Below are 22,228 nucleotides of genomic sequence, written 5' to 3'. Positions count from 1 at the left end.
AGGAAGAGGAGGGAGAGGGAGAGAGAGAGGTAGATGGGGGTGAATGTGTTGTACGCGCGCTGTAGCACTTTTATATGCATGTGTGCGCTTCGGGCGTGTGCGTGTTTACGAAAGGAAAGCAGGCAGGCTTCCACGCGGGGCACTTTCTTGCATGTGTAGGGCGCAGAAGACAAGAAGCGAGACTGATTTCTGAGAGGAAACATATGGACATGTCATTGCTTTCTAAGCAAAGACAAACATGGATCCGCTTGCAGTAGTTTTACAGATCTTTGTGGGCGCAGTAAGCAGCAGGAGTCTAAAAACTGGGTAACCATAAAAGGCCGAGGAAGAGTAAGCATGCTTTTATGTCTAACTGCGGCACTGGCACGTTTAATTCTCCGGGTTTTCATGTAAATAGACATCAGATGTTCAGATGCAGCTCTCGGCGCTGTGTCTTTGTAAACTTCTCAGCTTTTCTTTCTACACACACACACACACGGAGCGAGAGAGAGAGAGAGAGCGAGCAGCAAAAACGTTACAGATGTTGGCATGTGTGTCATTTCCTGTGTTTACAAGCTGGAAGAGTTTCAGGGAAGTATAGCAGCTGGGTGGAGCTGAAGAAGAGAATTTAAGGCATTTGGGCAGATATCTAACAATAAGCAGTAGGTGTGTGTCTGTGTGTGAGAGAAAATGTAAGAAATAAAGAGAGACCATTATTTGTTCAGATGGCTCAGATTAAGTTGGTGAGAAATGAAACCTCAAGAGCAGCTGAACATACACATGCAGAGGAGGCGATAGTCTTTGTATGTAGGCATCATTTTTTACCCTGAATGTGACCCTTACATACCATCTTTACCCCAATCCATCTCATGCCAATAACAAGTGTAAATGACTAATTATTATGTAATTATTATGTAATTAATGATTGATCAATATTATTTACTCCCTCTTGATCGCAAAATTTTTGTATTATTTTATGAGCTACTGATTGGTGGGTTTGTTCTTATACCCAGAGCCTTGAATACTGCTGAATAGTCAAAGCTGGTAGTATCCCAAGTACTCACACCGTGTCTTTAGTGCCAGTTGTAAGAACAGCATTGCTCCAAGCTCATCTCTTCTTAACCCAAAACACAATCCTTTCCTAATCCCAACTTTCACAAAATAGTTTGGCGGTTAAACTAAGAGCCATCACAGGGGCACCACAGGGGACTGTCCTCTCCCCCTTCCTCTTCACCCTCTACACCACAGACTTCAGCCACTGCACAGAGACCTGCCATCTTCAGAAGTTTTCTGATGACTCTGCGGTGGTTGGATGCATCAGCAGGGATGATGAGACAGAGTACCGGGCTGTGGTCGACTCCTTTGTCACATGGTGTGAGCAGAATCATCTGCAGCTCAACGTGGCAAAGACCAAGGAACTGATCGTGGACTTCAGGAAGACCAGGAAACACTTGACCCCTGTTTCAATCCAGGGGGTCAGTGTTGACATTGTGGAGGACTATAAATACCTTGGAGTACACATTGACAATAAACTGGACTGGGCTAAAAACACCACAGCACTTTACAGGAAGGGCCAGAGTCGTCTCTATTTTTTGAGGGGACTGAGGTCCTACAACATCTGCCAGAAAATGCTGAGGATTTTCTATGAGTCTGTGGTGGCCAGTGCGATCCTCTATGCTGTTGCATGCTGGGGGAGCAGGCTGAGGGTCGCAGATGCCAACAGACTTAATAAACTGATCCGTAAGGCCAGCAATGTTGTGGGGATGGAGCTGGACTCCCTCAAGGTGGTGTCGGAGAGGCGGATGCTGTCCAAGATAAAGACAATGTTGGATAACACCTCCCACCCACTCCATGACATGTTGGTCAGTCACAGGAGCTCATTCAGCGAGAGACTGAGATTACCGAAAAGCACCACTGAACGACACAGGAAATCATTCCTGCCTGTGGCCATCTCCCTGTACAACGCATCCACTTAACACACTGTTTGCTGCTACAACTACACATGTTTCTTTTCCAAATATTTATTTATAAGTGACTTATGTATGTATGTATGTATATATATGTATATATTGTACTATTCTTAGTTAGCGTATTGTCTGTCTTGTCTTAATGTTGGTTTAAAATGGAGCACTGTAACAAAAAATAATTTCCCCCAGGGATCAATAAAGTATTCTGATTCTGATTCTGATTCATCAAAGCAAAAGTAAACAATAAAAAGTGGAGCAAAACAGGACACAAACTGCTGTCTAAGAGTTCACAGTATTTAAGCCACCAACAGTTTACACAAGAAAAGTGCTACATCAGTACCTGACATGTCTACTGTGCTTAAAAGTTTTACATTTTTAAAGTCTTTTTATACTTCTATATTTTGCTTCTAAGGAGCAGAATTGCTTGTAGTCTTGAGCAATAGCTCTCCAGGCTTTCTGAAAATGTACCGACCATTGTTGTTTTTTTAAAAAACATTTTTATATTTATCTTTAGGCATTAAAAAAAAGAATGCCAATGATAACTCAGTTTGACAGACAAAGAGTATTTTTTGAACCTACAAAGGAATTTTCAATGCACTATTAGCCAGAAATGTGTGCAATTAATCTTCAGAACATTTGAAGAAATTGCACAACTGAAGGAGAAATTACAAAGGAACTGGGCATTGCATCAGTAGCTACAAGTGTTATGGATCCAAATTTAAAATTTGTGGTACAAATGATAGTTGGTATGTATGGAGGAGGTCAGGGTAGAAGTTCAACACTAAGTGTTCAACACTGGAGGCTCTGTCATGGTTTGGGGATCTTTTTTAAATTGGTGGAATTATGACTGCAGAAAAGTACCATCAGGTTTTGATCCACCATGCAATACCATCTGGAAAACATCTTCATTTTTCACGACTACAGGGATCATGGTCACACTGCTAATGTAGTGAAAAGCATACCTGATAGAAGATAATCGGTCATGGATTGGCTTCCCCGGAGCCTGGACCTCATTATTATTGAAGCAGTGTGGGACAGACAATGAAACAAAAGGGAGTCAACATCCAAATAAGGGCTCTGAAGTTCCTTCAGGAAGCCTGGAGAACTATTTCTGGAGGCTACTTAAAGAAATGACAAGTAATCTGCGTAAGAGAGTTCAGGCTGTGTTGAAGAATAAAGGTTATCATACCAAATACTGACTTTGAAGCTTATTAGAATATAAATCTTTTTTTCTTTATATATTATATTTTAGTGTGTTTTTACCTATTTCAGTAATTTGCTCCATCTATTTCACATTTCACAGTAACATCCCGACAGTCTTTGTAAACTGTTTGTTAACCAGTCAGTAAACATTATTGTTTAGTTGCTTATTAGCCGTAAAAAGTTTAAACAGGGCCCAGTTAACCATAAATTCACTAATTATGAACGACAGCTCATAGCGTTTTCTTGAGCCACATGCACATACACCCTCCCAGTGACAGACGTGGCCTATTTAAATCCTCAAACACGCAGCTTTGCAGCTTTTTCTGATTTTTTGTGGAAACATCTGGATCCTATAACATACCAAAAACTCTCATCTGGAAATACAAACCGATACATGCTCCAGGCGATATCCACAGTTATCCATGAAGGTGGTCAGTCAGTTGCTCTGTTTACATTTCATAACGGACTGAAAGGAAAACATACTGTAGAGGGGCGGGCGAGAACCAGAATAAGATGTGGGGAGAGCGTGGGAGTTAGAGGGGAAAAACAAAGCCTTACATTGTTTACCGGTACACTTCTTGTTTACAAGCCCTCTTGAGATTATGTGATTTACAAAATGTGTTGACTTTTTGGTGTTACACTTATTGTAAGCAGCTGTGGACGAGAGTCTGCAGCTAAATAATTAATGGGAAAATGTAATTGAGAGGAGATTTGGAAAAAGGGGGTGGAGAGAAAATGTTGATGAAGGAGAGGTAGAGGGAAGAAGAGAAAGAAAGACAGCAGAGAATTTTTCAAATTCCTTTCACTGTTTATCATTTCAAATGAGGATATTTGCAAGGATGAAATAAAGACTGACAGACAGCGAGGGAGCTGGAAGCCAGAGGACAGTATTCACAGATCATTTCACATGCCATGATTGGAGGATTGGCTAAAGGAGAAAGAAACAAGCTGACGAATGATTTAAAGCAGCCACTAATGATTTTTTCCCCATTATTGACTGATCATTTGTTCATGCTTTCCTCTCTTTCCTCCTGTTGCGTGTTTATCTTAAACAAATTAAGATGCAAACCACGTCTGTGTGTCGTTATGTGCTATTCAGACACACAGCATGGATAGTACAGCCTCTCGGCTCCCACATAGAGCATATTGACATGTAGGTCAATGAGCCCAAGTGAGCTCATGAGTATCCCTCCCTATTGGTCTGTTTTGAAATGATTTTCAGAGACCTTAAAAACAGAGCGGGACAAAAAGCTGAGACGCAGCATGTTCATCTCTGCTCCTCGGTGGATGCAGCACAGATTGTTTAAGCTCACTCGTGTGGTGTAAACAGTCCCTTTGGTTGCAGGAGCACGCTGCTGAACTGAGTCATCGCTCCCATTTTTCACACTCGTATCATATCAGGTCTGGAGCTGCTGTTTCATTTGTTATGACTGGATCGCAAGCAAAGGCGACCAGCTTTACGGTTTGTTACATTTTGTAAGAGAACATCCTGTTGTTTGCCTTTTGAGGTTTTAGTTTTAGTGCCGGCTTAATAATTCATAATGCCTTGAAATGCATCTAAAATGCCGTTGGGCTTCAAAGGTTTTACTGTGCTTATGTCACCACTGATAGCCTGAGCTGAGTTGGGTTGAAACACAGATTCATTGTCACATGTTTTAATTTGTTATATATTTCCCTGACCTGTGAGCTTGGTAGGCTGGCGACTTGTCCAGGGTGGACCTGGCCTTTCACCCTATGGCAGCTGGGATAGCTTCTATCCCTTCCTAACAGCCCTGAGCTGGATAAGCAGTTAAGAAAATGGATGAATGAATTGCTATTGAGGCTTTCTGAAAGTCAAAGACAAGTTTTAACTCATGCCAATGATGCTTTTGTCTCTCACACAGTGCAACAAGTGATACACTGTCAAAATGAATAGATCAACTTGATAGATATTCTCATTGACTTCTCAGCTGAGGGTTAGATTAAGATGACTGACAGCTACCTCAATTCTTCTCCAAGGCATAGAAATAACTGATAAAAGTAATAATGTCTCTATAATTAAGACTTCAGCAGTAGATCCTTTCATTTGTGTAAGTCAAAAGGTGATGCCTGCTTGATTGCATTAAGTCCCCTCTTTATTGTGCTCGCCAAGTTATATGTGAACAATTTTTGTGTGAAAAAGGTCATATAAAAGAAAAGCAAAGGGTAAACGTAAAGAATAAGAAATGCTTCGTCACTCATCCAACTGACTTCTTCAGTCTCAGCTGACTGCAGGTTTGCCCAACCTTTAAACAGTACATTTGCATAATGACAGAAACCAGCTCCATTGCAGAGAGAAACGTGCAATTTCACCCAATGTGGCCAGTTTGTATATGGAAGATGTGGAAAACAGGGCTCTGTTATCATATCTTGGAAGACCACTGAGCCTTTGGTTGAGGTTTGTAGATAACTCGGTGGACAAACACATCACGTTCATCGGGGAGGATATTAAAAATGACAGGCTAGCCTTCTTAGACTGTGAGATTTCCATCAGTAATCTGGAACATTTAAAAGTTGATGTGTAGCGTAAAACAGCACATACGGATCAGTATTTAAGGTTTGACTCTCATTATCCACTTGGAGCACAAACTGAGAGCGAACACCATCCACACAGATACAGCGACCAGGGAAGCAGAAAAACATATCAAGAAGGCCCTGAGTAAATGTGATTATCCCAGCTGGGCATTTGTTAACGTTGGGAAGGCACCTAAAGAAAGCTCCAGGCAATTCAGGAGAGAAGAAGGACAACTGCTGCCTGAGCGAAAACCTTTAGTGATCCCTTATATGTCAGGAGTATTGGAACAGCTGAGATGCATATTCTTTGTAGAACAGAGCCTCTGTGGCTTTTAAACCCCCCAAAATTGGTCTACCCTGAGGATCCGGTTCTCCGACGCAAACAGAGTAATAAGGTGTACGCTGCTAAGTGCCAGGAGGACTCCCGTGATTTATACATCAAGGAAACCAAGCAACCTCCGGCGAAGCAAATGGCACAACGGAGAAGAACTAACTTGTCAGGTCAAGACTTGGCAGTCTATTTATACCTACAGGCCAGTGGCTACTCTTTCAATCACGAGGATGTACAGATCCTGCACAGGGAGGAATGCTGGTTTAAGCAGAGAGTCAAGGAGGCATATCTGTGTGAAAATGGAACAACCATGTCTGAACCAAGAGGAGGGCACATGAGGAGACGTCTAAATCATTCCCCAACTCTCTGTGAGCAGTACCCGTGGCCATTGGTCATTACATTTTGGTTATTAAGGATCATGAAACTGACCTCATTATTAGTGAATGGTGCTGGTTTCAGTGATCAAGCAGATGCACTGTTTATGAAGTTGGAGAAAAGAGACTGATGAGTGACAAAACTTGTTCTACTGAAAGTGTTACATCCAGGTGAATAGAATCAACTTTCTGTGACAGTAAAACAACATCCACATGAATACCAGGTTCATGTTTGCTTACTATTTATCTTCAACATAACCTGTAACCATTTCTTCTCTATGTAAAGACTTCACAGAGACATATGATTTAGAGGGAGAAGTCACTCACCAGATCAGCCACCTTCTTCAGATGCTTTACAGTGCTGTTCTGATGTTCACATAAACATTATAAGGATTTTGAGCAGTTAACCAGGTTCAGGATAGGCACTGTGATTGGTCTGTGGCAAACCAAAACATACTCTCCAGTCTGTGATGTATTGTGTGTTGTGACAGCTTTCTGCTACAGCCAGCATTCAGACTGTCAGCAGCTTGTGCTACACTGCATCTTCTGTGAAATATCAGCACGCAGGCCAGCCTTCTCTTCCCAAAGGCATCCATTAGCCTTGGACACTAATGACCTTGATGACTGTTCACCAGTCTTTCCTTAGATCACCTTTTATAGGTACTAAATATCACTTCACACTCCGCAAGACAAGTTTTGAAGATGCTCCAACCCAGTGGTTAAGCCATCACAATGTGGCCCCTGTTGAATCGATCGTATTGTTATGCTTGAGCATTTTTTCCTGCTTTCAACACATCAGTTTCGAGAACTGACTGTTCTCTTGCTGTGTTATATATCCCCACCACTTGACAGGTGCCACTGATGCAATTTAATCACTGCGTCAGTGGTTTTAATGCTGTTGCTAACTGGTGAAAGCAATATGTAAATAATGTGTTAACTGGTAAGCTTTAGCTTTGTTGGCAGGTAGATTGTTATCTCCCTCCTCATTCTAAACATTCTAAACAAAGCTGGCTTCATATTTAGCATGCGTGCCATTTGTCATTCACTGAAATGTTCTGCCAGGAAGCAAAATGGTGTGTTTTTGCAAAATGACAGATTGTTCTTTTAATCCCAGCTGCTTTTACTTTTAGCCCTCATTACAGCAGTTACAAACATACAATCATCCAAACACCTTAACTTCAAGGTAAAATACAGTCACACATTCAGTTCCCATCCTGCTGATTTCTGAATGTTTAGCAGAGAAGCACAGACGAGTGTGAGAAGTTTCCTGAGAGCTTCAGAGTAATAAAATGTACCAGCACACAAACCGCTTGCAGAGGGACAGCTAGTTATGACGCCCACCTTACTCTTCATGCAACCCCCCCTCCTACTCCCCTGCTCACCATCACCATGGTTACAATGATGCAGGTTACCGTGGCAGCCAAGTCAACTCCACACTCCACACAAAGGCGCACGTGCATGTGCTTTACCGCTCACTCAAAGGGGGATACGCATGTTGTGACGATGAGGAGTTGAATATAGTTTCCTGCGTAATTTCTGGAGGATACGAGGACATGGAGCTGCTGTCATTTCTCTGTCTCCTGTCTGACACTCTCGCTTCTGTTCATGACAGATGATGGATGGTCAGCAGCTGGCAGCCCCCAGTCCCCCCTCCAGATTTTCCCAATCTGTTCTTTTTTTCTTTTTCTTCTCTACGCCAAAAATAGACACGTAGAAAAACAATTTGTGACACACACAGCACAAATATATACATATGAATGGTCAGCATCTTATCTGTTGCTGCCAGACCCTTGCATGCGCCTCTTATCATCTCTTCCAGTGTGTGCGTGTGTGTGCGTGTGTGTTGGTTAAGTTCATTTGAGGCTATGCTGCCACCCAGTGTTCACATTACAAACTGCAGAATAAAAGTTTTAATATTCTCCCCAACCTCCACCCCCGAAAAATGAATTCAAGGATGATTTACACATTTAGACTGAGCAAGAGTAACTCATTCAAAACAGGTGTTGTTTAACGGTTATATTTATATTATATTATAAAGACCCAACAATATTAGAAAGAAAAAAATCACACGACCCTCTATGAGCAAGCACTCGGCGACCGTGGGAAAGAAAAACTCCCTTTTAACAGGAAGAAACCTCTGACCAGACCAGTCTCAGGGAGAGGCAACCAGTCATTTTCATCAGTGATTTTATTATTCAGTGAACCGTTTTGCCTTTATAATGTAAGGGCATTATAATTTTAACAGACATAAAAAAATAACGAAAGCCTGTGAGTGATAAACTAAATTAAGTTTACTACACTGTCACATAAATTTTTGTCCGTAGCACTTCCTGAAGTCTGAAAATCAACATCCTTCATCTAACTTACGCGTAAGTGTTCAAAGCTATACTGACTACATGTATATGTTTGTCTTCATCCGCTTTGGGATTGATTCAGTCTTCTTAGTAGTAATCTCATTTCTTCTAATCCAGCCCTCCTTCCTTTCTTCCCTCAACATGCTCTCACACACACTCGGATATACACATGCTGCCTCTCTCATGTAGACCAGCAACCATTCATGTTGTTGGACTACTGCTGTCGCTGCTGTGGAGTCACGCTCATAAAACGCCATGGACCCATCTCCCTCAAAACTACACCCAGTGATACCTGGGTAAGGACACACTCTGGTACTGTATGTAGAAAATGGTTAGAATACAGTTAGACTACTGTATGTGGAGGGTCAAAATGTTTAGCCAACTTGGTAATAATTTTCTTACTGAAAATTACAATTACTGACAATCATTTGAATTATAGCACCTCATTACACACATAATTAACATTTAGCTAGCAGTGGTTTTGTATAATGTCATATTTTCTAATCCATAAGTGTATGTGGCACTGCACATCTGGTTGTAGGCTTGCATTCCTAGAAATCAAAGCTAATTTCCAGGTCATGCTTTTAAAACATAATCTGTAATCAGGAGATGGCAATAAGATGGCAAACAGACAGCTAGCCAAAGTGTTTAGTTGTGTCTGATGGTATTAGCATGAGCTCAGCTACTTTAATGGTTTTGGACAGACTCACACTGTGATCCAAACTGTTGAAATATACAGTGAGAAGTAATCATAGACGGTATCTAAGGTCTAAACATCCCAGTGAGCTCAGAATATATTGTGAAATGCAATCGAGAAATACTGGAAGATGAGAAAACATTGTACATTAATGTACCTTAACGCCACATATCAGGTGCAGAGTCTGTAAAGTATTCATATATTAAACTGTTAAGCATTTTTCCATTTTTGTGCTGATGTAAAAACTGCTAACACTATCTTACAGTCCTGTGCAAAAGTCTTGAGCCACACCTCTTTTCTTTATAGTCTGCTTCCAAGAAGTTAGTTACTTTTAATTTTTGTTTTTAAAGTGTTGTTGAGCAATAGTTCTCCAGGTCTTTCAAAGTCTGTCTTTGGACATTGGCTGCCTTTCATTTTCAGTCAAGTCCTTGCACCTGTCAGCTGGATATTTTTCTTTTTGTTTGTTTGTTTTTGTTGAGCCAGTTAAGACCTTATGAGCTATGAATCATTCAAGCAAAAAAAAAAAAACAGGACTTGAGAGATGCATCTGGCCCTTCAGTTGATCCATCTGTTTACTAAAGCCTCATCAGAGATGATCTCAGTGGAAGTGGGGGCATAATAATCTCTCACACACTGCCAGTGCTGTTAAAGCATATGAATGGAAAAACACACACTATCAGTCATGGATTGCCCTCCCTAGAGCCCAGACCTCAACTTTATTGAAGCATTGTGGCATCACTGTAACAGTCATATTGACTTACAGGTTCATTAGAATTGTACAATTGCTATTTTTGCCTTATATACTATATTTCAATTTCTTTTTGCACTTTTCAATAAATTGCTGAACCAATATCCCAATTTCTTGGCAAAATATAAGTAAATGAGGGGTGGCACGAGACTTTTGTACAGAACAGTATATGCCTGAGGTGCCTATTTACATGTTTTTTAGAGAGTTAGTTTAGTAATCGTAAGAGAAATTACAGCAAATGTCTTACATTTTATATATTAAAACATCAGTCTGCCAGTCACAGAAACAAAATGTTTCCAATGTCTTGTCCAAGGGAGACCTGAGAAAATGAAAACACATCACACAAGAACACGATCAGAACAGAGAAACAGTCGTACAACAATAAACAAAGAAATAATAACTGAATTGAGAAAATGTTGGAAGAGTTATAAAAAATCATCAGATACTGAAGCTGTCGGAGCTTGTTTGCAGCTCATTCTATTTGAGCGGTGCGCAGTACCTGAAAGCAGTTCTTCTAACATTAGTGTACACATGGAGAATATATGAGGCTTATTAAACTGTGTGGTGTAATTACTAGATTTAAATGAGAAAAGAGATCTGAGGTAATGAACAACATAAGAGTTTCATTCTGGATATAGAAAGAGAGTGCATATTTACAATCAGGGGCAGAATGAAATATAGAGAAAGATCAAACTGAAAGTAAGAGCAGTATGACATTGATGAAGAAAATAGGAATTTTCTTTGTATCTGCCAGATTACTAAATGTGGATGAACTCAGCAGTAGGTACAGCTGTATGCTGGTATTATGAAATGCACCACTGCTCACTCGATTTTGATTGATTTATTACTAGTGAATGAAAAACCCTACTCAAATCCCAGATTCTTGGCATTATCGCTAGAGTTTGAGTTTCTAACATTCTTAGGTAGGATGTTCCAGAGTTTGGGGGCATAAACTGCAAAAAGCTGCACTTTTCTCTGTCGGAAATACTGGATATCTAACATTTATCATTGGTGATGAAGAAATGAGTCAAAAAAAACACATGAGCAGCTTGACTCGTCATCATGTATCCTGTTACCTTCGAAACCAGAAGTGCCTGTTTATTTTACCCGAAAGTGCAGTGAAAGTTGTTATTCATCTTATTTGCAGACGTCTGACTTGTCACAACAATAACTAATAAGATTAACGATGACCCCATTCCATTAAAGTATGCCAGCAAGCCAGTGAGCCGTTGTGCTGGCACCTGCACACCTGACTGGAATGGAACCAGCTTTTAATGTAATTAGTTTTACCTGTGTCTGACAAGCCAAACTGTCAGCCCTGAGGGGTGTTATCAGCCCTCCTAGGGTGTTATATAACTGATTTTCTGAAAAGGTTGCAGTCAGTCATCTATAAAAGGATGCCTTAGGGAGCACTCATTGACTGTCTGCTGTCAGGAGTTTTCTGGGTCACGTAAGAAGAAGATGGAGGAGAGGAGCAGTGATTTTCTGTCAGCTTCAGGAGCCAAGCAATATATCAGATAACCCGTGTCTTTTCCGGTAAACATCTCCAGATGAGTTTTCTCAGAAAAATGTGAAAATAAAGCCATAACGCTTGATATTTCTGTCCTGCCCTCTCTGTCATAAACAGTTAGAAATGAGGCAAAAATGCTGCCAGTAAGGTGCAGCATTATAAATAAGTAGTATTTCATCACAGAATCTTAGTTACTGTTTGTTCTTTATGCTCCTTCAGAAAGAGATTTTTTTCAGGACAGGAAACTTGGACTACAGCAGGTTTTATAGCTTCTTCATTAGCTTTAATGGTTTAGTCTTCCTTCTCCTCTCTTCAGGTTGTTCTGCAGAATCTGTTGATGTGCATGGTGTGCTTCTACTCTCTCTACTACATCGCGGTCAGTCTCTGCATTGGACTGCTCAGGTAAACTCAGACTCACACGATAATGAGACCCAGTGGGATAAGAGAGACAGATAAGCAGGTTGCAATAGACTTGTTATTGTTCGTGCTCACGTCATTATCTTTTCTTGCTTCATGTCTTCAGGGTTCATGAAATCAACAGCTTGTTGGCTCCATTCGACTACACCGCGCAACCGTCATGGCAGAACCCCAAATACCTGGGTGAGTTACAGTTGTGAAGTAAAACTAGAGGAGCACATCATTTTCATGACCTCTGTTACTTACATTCTGCTGTATTTCAGAGGCCAGTATTTTACAAAATGCTGAATTTATTCAGCTCTGAGGTTATCAGTTACTTTTAAGGTTAAATCCAAAACATATGAGACATATGCTGTCCTCCTCCACAGTGAGTACCTTTAGTCCAATAGTTACACATTTCGTGGTAATAGATTACTTCTATTTCCATTTAACTATAAAGCTAAAATATAGGGTTTTCTTTGTTTTGTTTTTTTACAGAAAGAGATGTAAATGACTATGATAGGTAGCCTTTAAGTGTTTTTAGTGCATTAAAGCCTGAATGGAAATCAGAAAAACTTTAATAACCCCTGCGGGGGAACTGCTTCATAACAGTTGCTCAAGACTGTAGAAATTGTAAAATTATACTACTTCATCAGAAAGAGGAGGAACTGTGTAACTTGACAGCCACAAGAAGGAAGCAAGGACGTCCTGTGACGTTCAGTGCTGCAGTGAGTCATGTTTAGTATATAATTCTCCTCTGAGACATTGCAGCATTCATCGAAAGACAGAAGCTACAGTCATTCGTTTTTACACAGAATTATCTTGGAATTACACACTATTTAAAATGACTTGTGCTGTATACAGTATAATTTAGCTCCTTTCCAGTTTTTCAGAAGCTAAAAATGAAATAAATAAATATGTTTTAATTCAAAATAAAACACATTGACCATATTTTGATTATATGATCTAGAAGAAAAAGTTGTGTGTTCCATCTGTTCTCACAATTGTCTGACTTCAAAGACCCACTGTGGCAACCGCTTGTGAAGAAGCGGGCACCTCTGATTTAATTACTGCATATAATGCGCACATAACTGAGAACTTGGGACAAGGAAACTGTTAAATTTGAGGGATACGTGGATTCTTGTGTTTAAATATATATATAAAGGGCTTGAGCCTATCACAGCTGTCATAGGGCGAGCGCACCCTGGATAGACTGCAAGTCTATCACACAGCTAACACAGAGAGACAGATAACTATTCTCACTCACATTCAGGCCTACGGGCTCTTTCTTTCGTTCTTTCTTTCTTTTAGAATTATTAAAATTAAAAAAAAAACAAACAAAAACAAACAAACACAGGAAACTGAAATAAAAAATTCCCAACATAATGATCTATAAACCCGAACAAAAAGGTGAGCAGAAAGAAGCAGTGGATCATCCAGTCCTGCCCCTAAGTTTGCATATAATCTCTTAATCAAAATGGTAACAATATACATATCTACATACAAATGCATACATACATAAACACATACATAAATACATACTTACACACCTATACATATCCATATGCACATGCATAGATGCACACAAGTCTGTCACTCTACAGATGCCATATTAAATAGTTTGGGACCCAATACTGAACCTTGTGGGACACCACAGGTAAAATATTCAAGCACACAGACTTGACTGACCAATTTGTACAAATTGCTGTCTGTCATCAAGATAACTTTTTAACCAGCTGTTTTTGGCCCCTCTCACATCATATCTTTCCATTTTTTGTAACAATATTTTATTGTCAATTGTATCAAAAGCCTCTTACAGGTCAATAAATATCCCCACTGCATATTTTTTTATTATGTATATGTTCGGTAATATTTTACACTAACTCCATCATTACCATAGATGTTGATCTAGTTGTTCTGAGTGATAAATCACATATATATGTAATTGGACACATAATTTCATGAATTACTTTCTTCAGTATAGTCATATCAATGTCATCACTATCTGTTGAAAATTATTTTTTTACATTTCTATAATCTCTCTTTCTTGTATAATCTCTGCAACTTTCAGAAGTATTGAATTTGGACTTTCTAGTCCACAGTTCTCACCTACATTGTTCTATAGACTCTGTCATGTTGTCAACAAACTTTGGACTGTTGGACAAAGTGAGAGTACCCAGAGAGAACCCACGCAGACACTGGGTGAACATGCAAACTCCACACAGAAAGACTCCGGGCAGATGGTGGATTGAAGCTCAAGATAGTAAAGCAGGAAAATTCTGAAATCAGAATAATGCAACCCTTTTTTCTCTCATGTCCTTTTTGCATATTTAGGTTGTTAAGGATGAAACTTGACCCATGAACACAGTGAAAGAACTCCTCGTGTTTCTCTTATTATTCTCCAAATAATCAAGGTTATTTTTCCTAAATGGGCTTACTTAGGAGAGAAAGGTCAGCTTCAAATAAGATGATTTATTTCTCATTAATCCAAGAAAAGACTGCTGTGAACTTTAAGTCTCAAGCTTGCAGCTCAAAGAGGAAAGTAAACAGGTCGCGGTGTACTGTGTTGTTCCAGTCCTGCTCAAAAATGGGAATTACTCATAAAATCTGGTAAAGTAATCTATGATCCAGGACACCACTGCAGTAACCTACATAGGAGTCATCTTTTTTAAAGGTGTTGGAGAAATCAGAGAATATGAATCTGATAGTGTACCCTGGTATGTATGTGTGTGTGTGTTTTGCAAGCAGTTAGCCTTCATGATGTGTGAACTAAGAGGCTACCAGACTGCAATCGCTGAGTTGCTGGCATTGGGATGGGCCCTCGTGGTATCGGAACAGGGACCTTCTCCAGACATGTCTCCGGAGGTGGTGGCAGCATTGCTAGTTAATGCAAGGCGATGTGCCAAATCTTCCAAATAAACATTTAAGCCTGTTGGCCCTCTTGATGTCCCCATCTAGCATTTGACTGCTGGGCCTGCAGCCAGCGATCATCCTCATGCCTCTCCGGACATCCCTGGTGTCACTGCGCTGCAGCCCTGGCTCCAGCTTCATCCTGTCAGGCCTCTGATTTTCATTGGTTGTTGTTTCTGGAATCTCCTGACCTGAACAAAAGATTGAAGGGCTCCTACTCAGTATCAGGAGTGCTGTCTGAAAATGTCATTTTATAGTGGCTCAGCATTATCACAGTCGCATGTGACTGGACATAGCAGTTTATTGTTAAAGCAAAAGCAGCTCTGTAAGGTGATGTGCCACTTTTTTGCTTTCTTCCTGCAGTCGGAGTAATTTCCACAGAAGTGACCTATATTTTGGGAGGACTGGTGTTTGCCTGGATTGTGGAGGAGTGGGTTTGGGACTATGCCATAACTGTCACACTTCTCCACATTGCAATGACTGTAGCAGGTATATACACACACACACACGCACGCAGAAACACAAAGTGGATCAATTGAGCGGAACAGCTGATAGGATTGGAGGCCTGGTTATGTAACTGGATATAGAGGCTGCAGCTCAGCGTATAAACCCACGGACACTATTTCATTTGAATGTTCACCGCTAAACTGGAATCAGTTTATCCAAGCATAAAGCTTGCATATTTATCTTTTTCCCCGAGGTCACAGTCAGTATTCATTAGTTTGATAGTAATTGTTGTCACAAAATTTAAATTGTATTCTGGTGTGTTTTGCAGTCATGTCAGACTTCCCTTCAGCTGAGCACTGGTGGATGGCTCTGGGTAAGATTTGTACTCCTTCATTGTTCTGTCCGTGCCTCTGTCTGACTCCAATCTCATTTGCAGAAGACAAAAAAATATCCACTTTGTTTTTCAAGCTTCCAATCTATTTCAAGATATTACATTTCTTCTATCTAGACATACTATAGCTCACTTACATCATGCCTGCAGATTCAGCTGCTCTTGCAGTCCTTTAACTCTTCTCTCCACAGGTACAGGCCTGGTGATGATGATATTTGGAGGACAGCTAATGGCCTACAAATTTTTCAGAAGCAACTTTGTCTATCCGGCTGAACTGCAGAATTTTTGATGAAAATGAAGCATTTCACTGCAGACAGTGTTATTACTGGTATTAGCAACTAAAGTATGTCAATAAAGTTATTTATACTGTACATATTCTAAAGAGAACCACAAGACTGACTTTGTTTCCTTACCAGCTTAGTTCAGTTCAAGTAATAGTCTGATCCCACTTTGTACAAATGGCCTACTTTTGTCAATTTAACATCTTTTTTTTTTTACCTTTTCTGTACAGTTTATTATATTTCAGTTTTGTATTATTTGTTTACACACTTAAAACTTTAAACATAAGCTTAAAGCAACAGATGTTAAAGTTGGAAAAACTGTGAATTATATACTACCTGTAATCTATTGACTGATATGTGTGCATAGATAGTTTTTGTCTTTTTTTTAAAATTATCATTATTTCTTATGTTAGTGTAAGCTTCAGAATTTGTTACATATATTCACATATAATTTGTTGCTCAACGGTGGCCACACAGTTTTGTCTAAATAAACTCAGTGCACATCTACACAAAAATAACTTTAATGTTTGTTATATTTACAATATTTAAAATCTGTTTGGAATTTGAATTAAAAGTTTTATGAACAAGGACATTTTTATTGTTTCTTTTTTTTTTTTTTATCTGTGTGTCTCTATTTTCCAGTCTGTCTTTTTTTTTTTTATATCAACGGGCAGTTAAAGTAGGATAACGATTTCTGTCTGTTAAAACAACACAGACCCCAGTTTCAAAATAGTCAATAGTTCAAAAGGCTCGTTAAGGGCGGAATTTGCCGACTGATGATGATACAGTGCTCTTCCCAAATAAACTGAATTTATAGGCTAAAAGTTTCAGTATTGAGATTGGTAATACCAGCCCCGTGTATAGTTGGCATTGGCTCACCTAAATGTGCAGACAAATTGCACAGACGCGTTTCCTGGACCCATCTTCTGCGCACAGTTTGGGACGCTCGTCAAGGTCACGTGGTGTAATTAACCCAAGCCTGAGCGCCAGAACAAACTAGGGAACTGGCTTTACAGAGTTATCTGTGTAACAGCGCTGTTTACAACAGTTTTAACTCATACTACCGAGTAAATGTCAAGGAACGGGTTAATATCGAGTTTGCGGAGGCTAATAAACGACGAGGAGCCGCTCGAAACGAGGTCTCCGGTAAGTAAACGTGTCAGCAAGCCTGAAAGTTGCTAGCTCAGCTAACTGACCAAATGCTAGCAAAGTTTGAATTTTTGCTAAAAAATATAACCACTATAATGTAATATTACAGCTAGTCTAGAAAAAACATATATTCTTTATGTAGGCTATTATTTTTAAATAGTGCCCAGGTTTGAAATGACACAACTAGCTTGGTAAAATTAGGTACAGTTCACCGTTAGCCTCAAGTGTCAGCTGGTTATGTACTTCACTGCCAGTTCAACACAATGATTTTACATGCAAGAGAATTCTGATTAGTGTCAACAGTATTTACTCTAAATACCTCACATACATAGCTGTGCAAAGGTTTTTATTAAATTTTCTTCATATTTTGCTAGTAAAAGTTTCAGCAATTTATTGAAACGTGCAAAAACAGTTTGCACGATTGTAACGAGTGAGTATTTGGTAAGACCACGTTTTTTCAACAACACAACCAAGCTTTCTATTCATTTCTTTAAGTAGTCTTCAGAAATTGTTCTCCAGGCTTCTTGGAGGATGGTCAAAGCTCTTCTTTGGATGTTGGCTGCTGTTTGTTCTATTCTCTATCAAGATACACACTGTTTCAGTAAAGTTGAGCTGTGAGCTCTGGGGAGGCCAGTCCATGGCTGTGGGTGTTTTGGGGTGTTTGGGATCATTGCCATGCTGAAAAATGAAGGTTTTTCTAACTACTATTGTATGAGGTATCACAATCAGATCGTCATCTATAAAACATCCCAGAGCCTCACTGTTCTACCTCCTTCCTTCCTGACATTTCTTTGTACATACCTACCAATTTGAACCGACAATGTCAGACTGGGATTAATCTCTAAGACCATAAGACCATGTCACTGATTTTCATTTCAGGTGTGTAACGGCTTAAAATACACTGCTCCTCACTGTCTTCGTTTACAGGCACAATATTGTGCTAGAAAAAGCTAGATGGGACGGAGCCTTGTCTCCTACTACAGCTACGCTTTGTTTTTTCGCTGTCGCTGTGTGCTAAAAAGCAGTAAGATTTATTTTTTTTGTAAGAATTTTATTTATTATTATTTTTTAACTACCAGCCTATTTTATTGTGTCATTATTTGCTGCCTATTATGCCATTTAATATTGGTATTTATTTTACTGTGTGTGTGTGTGTGTGTGTGTGTGTGTGTGTGTGTGTGTGTACACAGCCCTTTGTGACCCTTACCTGGTCTACCACTATTTTCCTCTATTTGTTCACTTTTCTTTTTTTGAGGACACAGGGATATTTTTGTTGTATTATTTTTTTATTTTATTTTTTTCAACTAAAGAAAACAACTATGCCGTGCCGTGTTCTTGTGATTAGCTGCTCGTAACAAAGATAAAGATACAATTTTAAAATCAGTTCTTTGTTAAGTTGTTTGTTATGTGTATACCCAACACTTTCATGCCTTGAGTTAGGGGCTTTTTTTATGCTTGAATGATTAATTGGTCAGTTTTAAGTGGCTAAACAAACAAACAAATAATAACTTTGAAAATAGTTAGGTACAAGGACTGGACTAAAATGTGTAAAATAGCAGAGCAGCAAAGAAAACCTTTGAAGACCTCCATAAAGTCTGGGGAACCACTTAAAAAATGATGAGAAATTCTTGCTCCTTGTAAACAAAATATAACGAAATGAAGGGTACACTCACAGTATGAACATTTTTGGTCCTTGAAGTACACATAAATTTCAGTAGCAAATCTATACCAACTTTGTGTCACACATAAGAATGCAGCGGTTGGTGTTTGAGTATAAAATGTGTGTTTGCCAAGTGTCATTTAATCTTCTTTCCATCGTAGAGTCCTTTTGAGCAGCTACGTCCGCGGATGAACGATATCATAGGAGATGGAGGAATCCTGAAGGAGGTGGTCCAGCCAGGAGAGGGCCCGCCTGTCCCCGAAAACGCTTCAGTACTCAGTATGTATGAGTACACATTTCTTGTTAAAGCCTCTTACAGTTGTAAGTTATCATATACGTGAGGTCAGGATTTTTAGTTTGTCTAGCCACAATTCACAAAAATCTCTACTTCTTGTAGAGTGTTGTTCAGATTGTTATGAACCCTGCACCCAGTTGTCTCCTGAAGGTCACGTTTGCCATTTTATGGGCAATAACCTGTGAATTGTGTGAGCTGGTTGAGCTGCTACATCACTGATGGTCTGGTTTTACTTCCACACAGTCCATTACTCAGGATTCCTGGAATATTCTGATCAGCCTTTTGAAACCACCACTCACCTCAAATACCCTCAGATGATGAAGTTGGGGAGAGGTGAGAAATGCTCTACAATGGCTGAACCGTGAGTTTTTTGTTTTCCTGCCTGAAATATACCAGTTTTAAAAGTCATTCTTCAAACAGATGTGACACTGGCCGGGCTGGAGCTGGGTCTGTTGACCATGAAGAAAGGAGAGTTCTCTCGGTTCCTCCTCCAGCCTCAGTATGCTTACGGGGAAATGGGATGCCCTCCATTTATCCCCGCAGCAGCTGTGGTTCTGTATGAGGTTCAGATCCTCGACTACCTTGACTCAGGACAAGTGGATGACTTTATTACAATGAGTCTGGTAGGGAGGCTGCAGGTGCTCTGTTTAGTACTACCAACCTCAGACAGATCTGCATCTTTACCACACATACTTAAAAGCCTCTACTTTTTTGCTTTTATAGCACAGATCAGAAACGGTCTTTGATTTCTGTTCTCCTCCTCAGGAGCAGCAGAACACCGTTCCTATGTCCACACTTCTTGAAGTTGTCAACACACTGCGGAGCTTTGGCAACCGTTTCTTCAACCAGAACCGATATTACAATGCCAAAGATCGCTATAAACAGGTACATTTTGAAGTATGTTAATTGTTTTTATTTTTAATTACGTTTTACTGCGATGGCTAATATCATGCCAAGTTGTTCTTGGTGAAAGTGTTTTTTTATTATATTTCTCTGCTTTGCCTGCAGGCTATGACGCTGCTGGGAAACAGGGAAACACAGAGTGATTTAGAGAAGGAGAGGATCAAGACGGCTCTGCTTCCTCTCTACCTGAATATTTCTCTCGCTGAGCTCCGCCTGGAAAGACCGCACAAAGCCCTGAAATATGGAAACAAAGCCTTGGAGATAGACTCTGCCAACACAAAGGCTCTCTTCCGCTGCGGACAGGTAGGACGGGGCTTTTGTTTGTCTTCCAGACTGTCAGATAAATAATCCTCACTATCTCTGGGGGGTTTAAAAAAACAAACAAAAAAGGGGGTTGATGACACAGGAAAAACAGGAAACAAAATCATTTTTATTCACGCTTTCGTGTTTCAAGTCTCCCAAAACATATTAACTTAGTTAAAGATGCAGTTTGATACACTAATCGCATTTCTTTTAGGCTTACCTGGAGCTGCATGAGTATGCGAGTGCTCAGTGTTGCCTCACATCTGCTCAAGCACAGAAGCCCTTTGACAGTGACATCAACAACCTTCTGAGGAAAGTGACAATGTAAGATGATTTTAATGACTTTAGAATAAATGCTGCTTCAGCTGTTTCTCCTGGCCTGTGTGCAGCAGTATGCACAGCAGTTCGCTGAAACTGTAACAGCTACCTGACCTAGAGCCCTCTGTCTGTCCACACAACCGTGACTATTACATTAATTTTATATTAATGCCTCCACTCACCCACCACTTTTTAGGTGCACTGTGTAACTGCTTCAACAGCTCGTTAAGGTCTATCAAACGTCTAATCAGTCAATCACATGGCAGAAACTGGATTATACATAGTCAAGACTACCTGCTAAACTTTAAACTGTGCATCAGAATGGGGAAGAAAGGTGATTTAGGTGACTGTGAACGTGCCATGATTGTTGGTGCCAGACAGGCTGATCTGAGTATTTTGGGAACTGCTGAGTTACTGGAATTTTCCCACACGGCCATCTCTGGGGTTTAAAAGGAAATGATCCAAAAAAGGGAAAATGAACAGTAAGCAGTGGTTTTCTGCCTCATTGGCCAGACTGCTACAAGCTGCTAAAAAGACGACAGTAACTCGAATAACCAGTTGTTACTCAGCCAATGTGTGCAGAAGAGCATATCTGAATCCACAACTTCCCGCAGGATATCATACCATGTCACAAAGCACACACAAGGCAAAAAGAGGTACAGCCCAGTACAAGCAAGGTGTTCCTCATAGTGGATCATAACTGTCTTTTGTAACATTTGTGAAACCACTCGGAAGATATTCACGTGTCATTTTCTTGTCCCAGGTGCTATAAAGACAGCCTGGACAAAGAGAAAGACTTGTACTCAAAGATGTTTAGAGAGCTGAAGGGCTCAGTGAAAATGTGAGGACCAGCAGGAGGAGGAGGTGAGAAATCCTGTTCATTCATTCTGTCTGGTTTTCATATATTTTAATCTCATCTCCATGGGAGGGTTAACATTTTAAAATGACTTCCGTGTGATGTGCCAGTAACTGTCCTTTTCCCTTAAACCTGCTACACCCGTCGTCACAAATAAATTATAATAAATACACTCTGTATAATAACTTTTAATGAAGCCATGAAAAAAAAAAATACTAGACTGTGTTTCAAAGTAAAATCTTGTTGGTTAGTTTCCTTCTACTGATCTGGATCTCATCATTTAACCAAACATTAACTGTATGATCTGATACAAACTACAGCTCTCATGAGTTTTTGCCATTTGCACGGACAAATCGTCTTTGACTTCGTCTTTGACTCAGGTATTGGTTTGTTGTTGCAGGTTTCAAGATTCACCATGTTTTCCTTTTATAATTTGTTTTCTACTTATGAAGGGAGTTGGGTTGTAATCATTGTTTCAATTCTTTCAAAATTATCTCAAATTAAGTGTTGTTTTGATATTTTGTTAAATAATGTTTCTCATTAGTACCCTTTCTCTCCTTTGGACTCCTGCTGTACATATTCCTTGCATGTTTGCTGGAGTATTAAGCATTTGCTTGGGATCTT

The 22,228-nt window shown here is 39.9% G+C and overlaps 2 protein-coding genes across 5 annotated transcripts; both read left to right on the top strand.

Moving 5' to 3' along the window:
• Nucleotides 1-24: 24 nt before the first annotated feature.
• Nucleotides 25-16,693, top strand: tmem244 (transmembrane protein 244). Of its 2 annotated transcripts, XM_080882496.1 has the most exons (8): nt 25-330; nt 8,711-8,755; nt 8,930-9,036; nt 12,012-12,097; nt 12,219-12,295; nt 15,365-15,490; nt 15,777-15,821; nt 16,031-16,693. In XM_080882496.1, exons 3-8 carry the CDS (start codon nt 8,944-8,946, stop codon nt 16,126-16,128), a joined length of 525 nt encoding a protein of 174 aa, XP_080738622.1. In that variant the 5' UTR covers nt 25-330; nt 8,711-8,755; nt 8,930-8,943; the 3' UTR covers nt 16,129-16,693. The 2 variants fall into 2 exon arrangements, with proteins under 2 accessions (XP_080738622.1, XP_080738621.1); XM_080882495.1 differs by lacking the exon at nt 8,711-8,755 and having other exon boundaries at nt 15,777-16,065.
• A 396-nt stretch (nt 16,694-17,089) lies between these two features.
• Nucleotides 17,090-22,228, top strand: fkbp6 (FKBP prolyl isomerase 6). 3 transcript variants are annotated; one of them, XM_080882548.1, is made up of 9 exons: nt 17,090-17,266; nt 19,091-19,208; nt 19,468-19,557; nt 19,645-19,862; nt 19,990-20,109; nt 20,233-20,430; nt 20,645-20,754; nt 21,512-21,612; nt 22,005-22,228. In XM_080882548.1, exons 1-8 carry the CDS (start codon nt 17,192-17,194, stop codon nt 21,591-21,593), a joined length of 1,011 nt encoding a protein of 336 aa, XP_080738674.1. In that variant the 5' UTR covers nt 17,090-17,191; the 3' UTR covers nt 21,594-21,612; nt 22,005-22,228. The 3 variants fall into 3 exon arrangements, with proteins under 3 accessions (XP_080738674.1, XP_080738675.1, XP_080738673.1); XM_080882549.1 differs by lacking the exon at nt 22,005-22,228 and having other exon boundaries at nt 19,645-19,847; nt 21,512-21,996; XM_080882547.1 differs by lacking the exon at nt 22,005-22,228 and having other exon boundaries at nt 21,512-21,996.

The sequence above is a fragment of the Rhamphochromis sp. 'chilingali' genome (genome assembly GCF_963969265.1).
Source record: "Rhamphochromis sp. 'chilingali' genome assembly, chromosome: 5".
In the NCBI taxonomy this organism is placed as follows: domain Eukaryota; kingdom Metazoa; phylum Chordata; class Actinopteri; order Cichliformes; family Cichlidae; genus Rhamphochromis; species Rhamphochromis sp. 'chilingali'.
Note: the sequence above shows the minus strand (reverse complement) of the source record. Positions and strands in the feature narration are given on the sequence as shown.

What these genes read in the sequence shown, in the direction of transcription:
- fkbp6 (XM_080882548.1), top strand. Translation starts at nt 17,192, where the DNA reads ATGTCAAGGAACGGGTTAATATCGAGTTTGCGGAGGCTAATAAACGAC. An exon ending in GTCTGGTAGGGAGGCTGCAG is followed by an intron (nt 19,863 to 19,989) that starts GTGCTCTGTTTA and finishes TCTCCTCCTCAG; the next exon opens with GAGCAGCAGAACACCGTTCC. An exon ending in CTCTCTTCCGCTGCGGACAG is followed by an intron (nt 20,431 to 20,644) that starts GTAGGACGGGGC and finishes CATTTCTTTTAG; the next exon opens with GCTTACCTGGAGCTGCATGA.
- tmem244 (XM_080882495.1), top strand. Translation starts at nt 8,944, where the DNA reads ATGTTGTTGGACTACTGCTGTCGCTGCTGTGGAGTCACGCTCATAAAA. An exon ending in CTCTGCATTGGACTGCTCAG is followed by an intron (nt 12,098 to 12,218) that starts GTAAACTCAGAC and finishes TCATGTCTTCAG; the next exon opens with GGTTCATGAAATCAACAGCT. An exon ending in GCAGAACCCCAAATACCTGG is followed by an intron (nt 12,296 to 15,364) that starts GTGAGTTACAGT and finishes TTCTTCCTGCAG; the next exon opens with TCGGAGTAATTTCCACAGAA.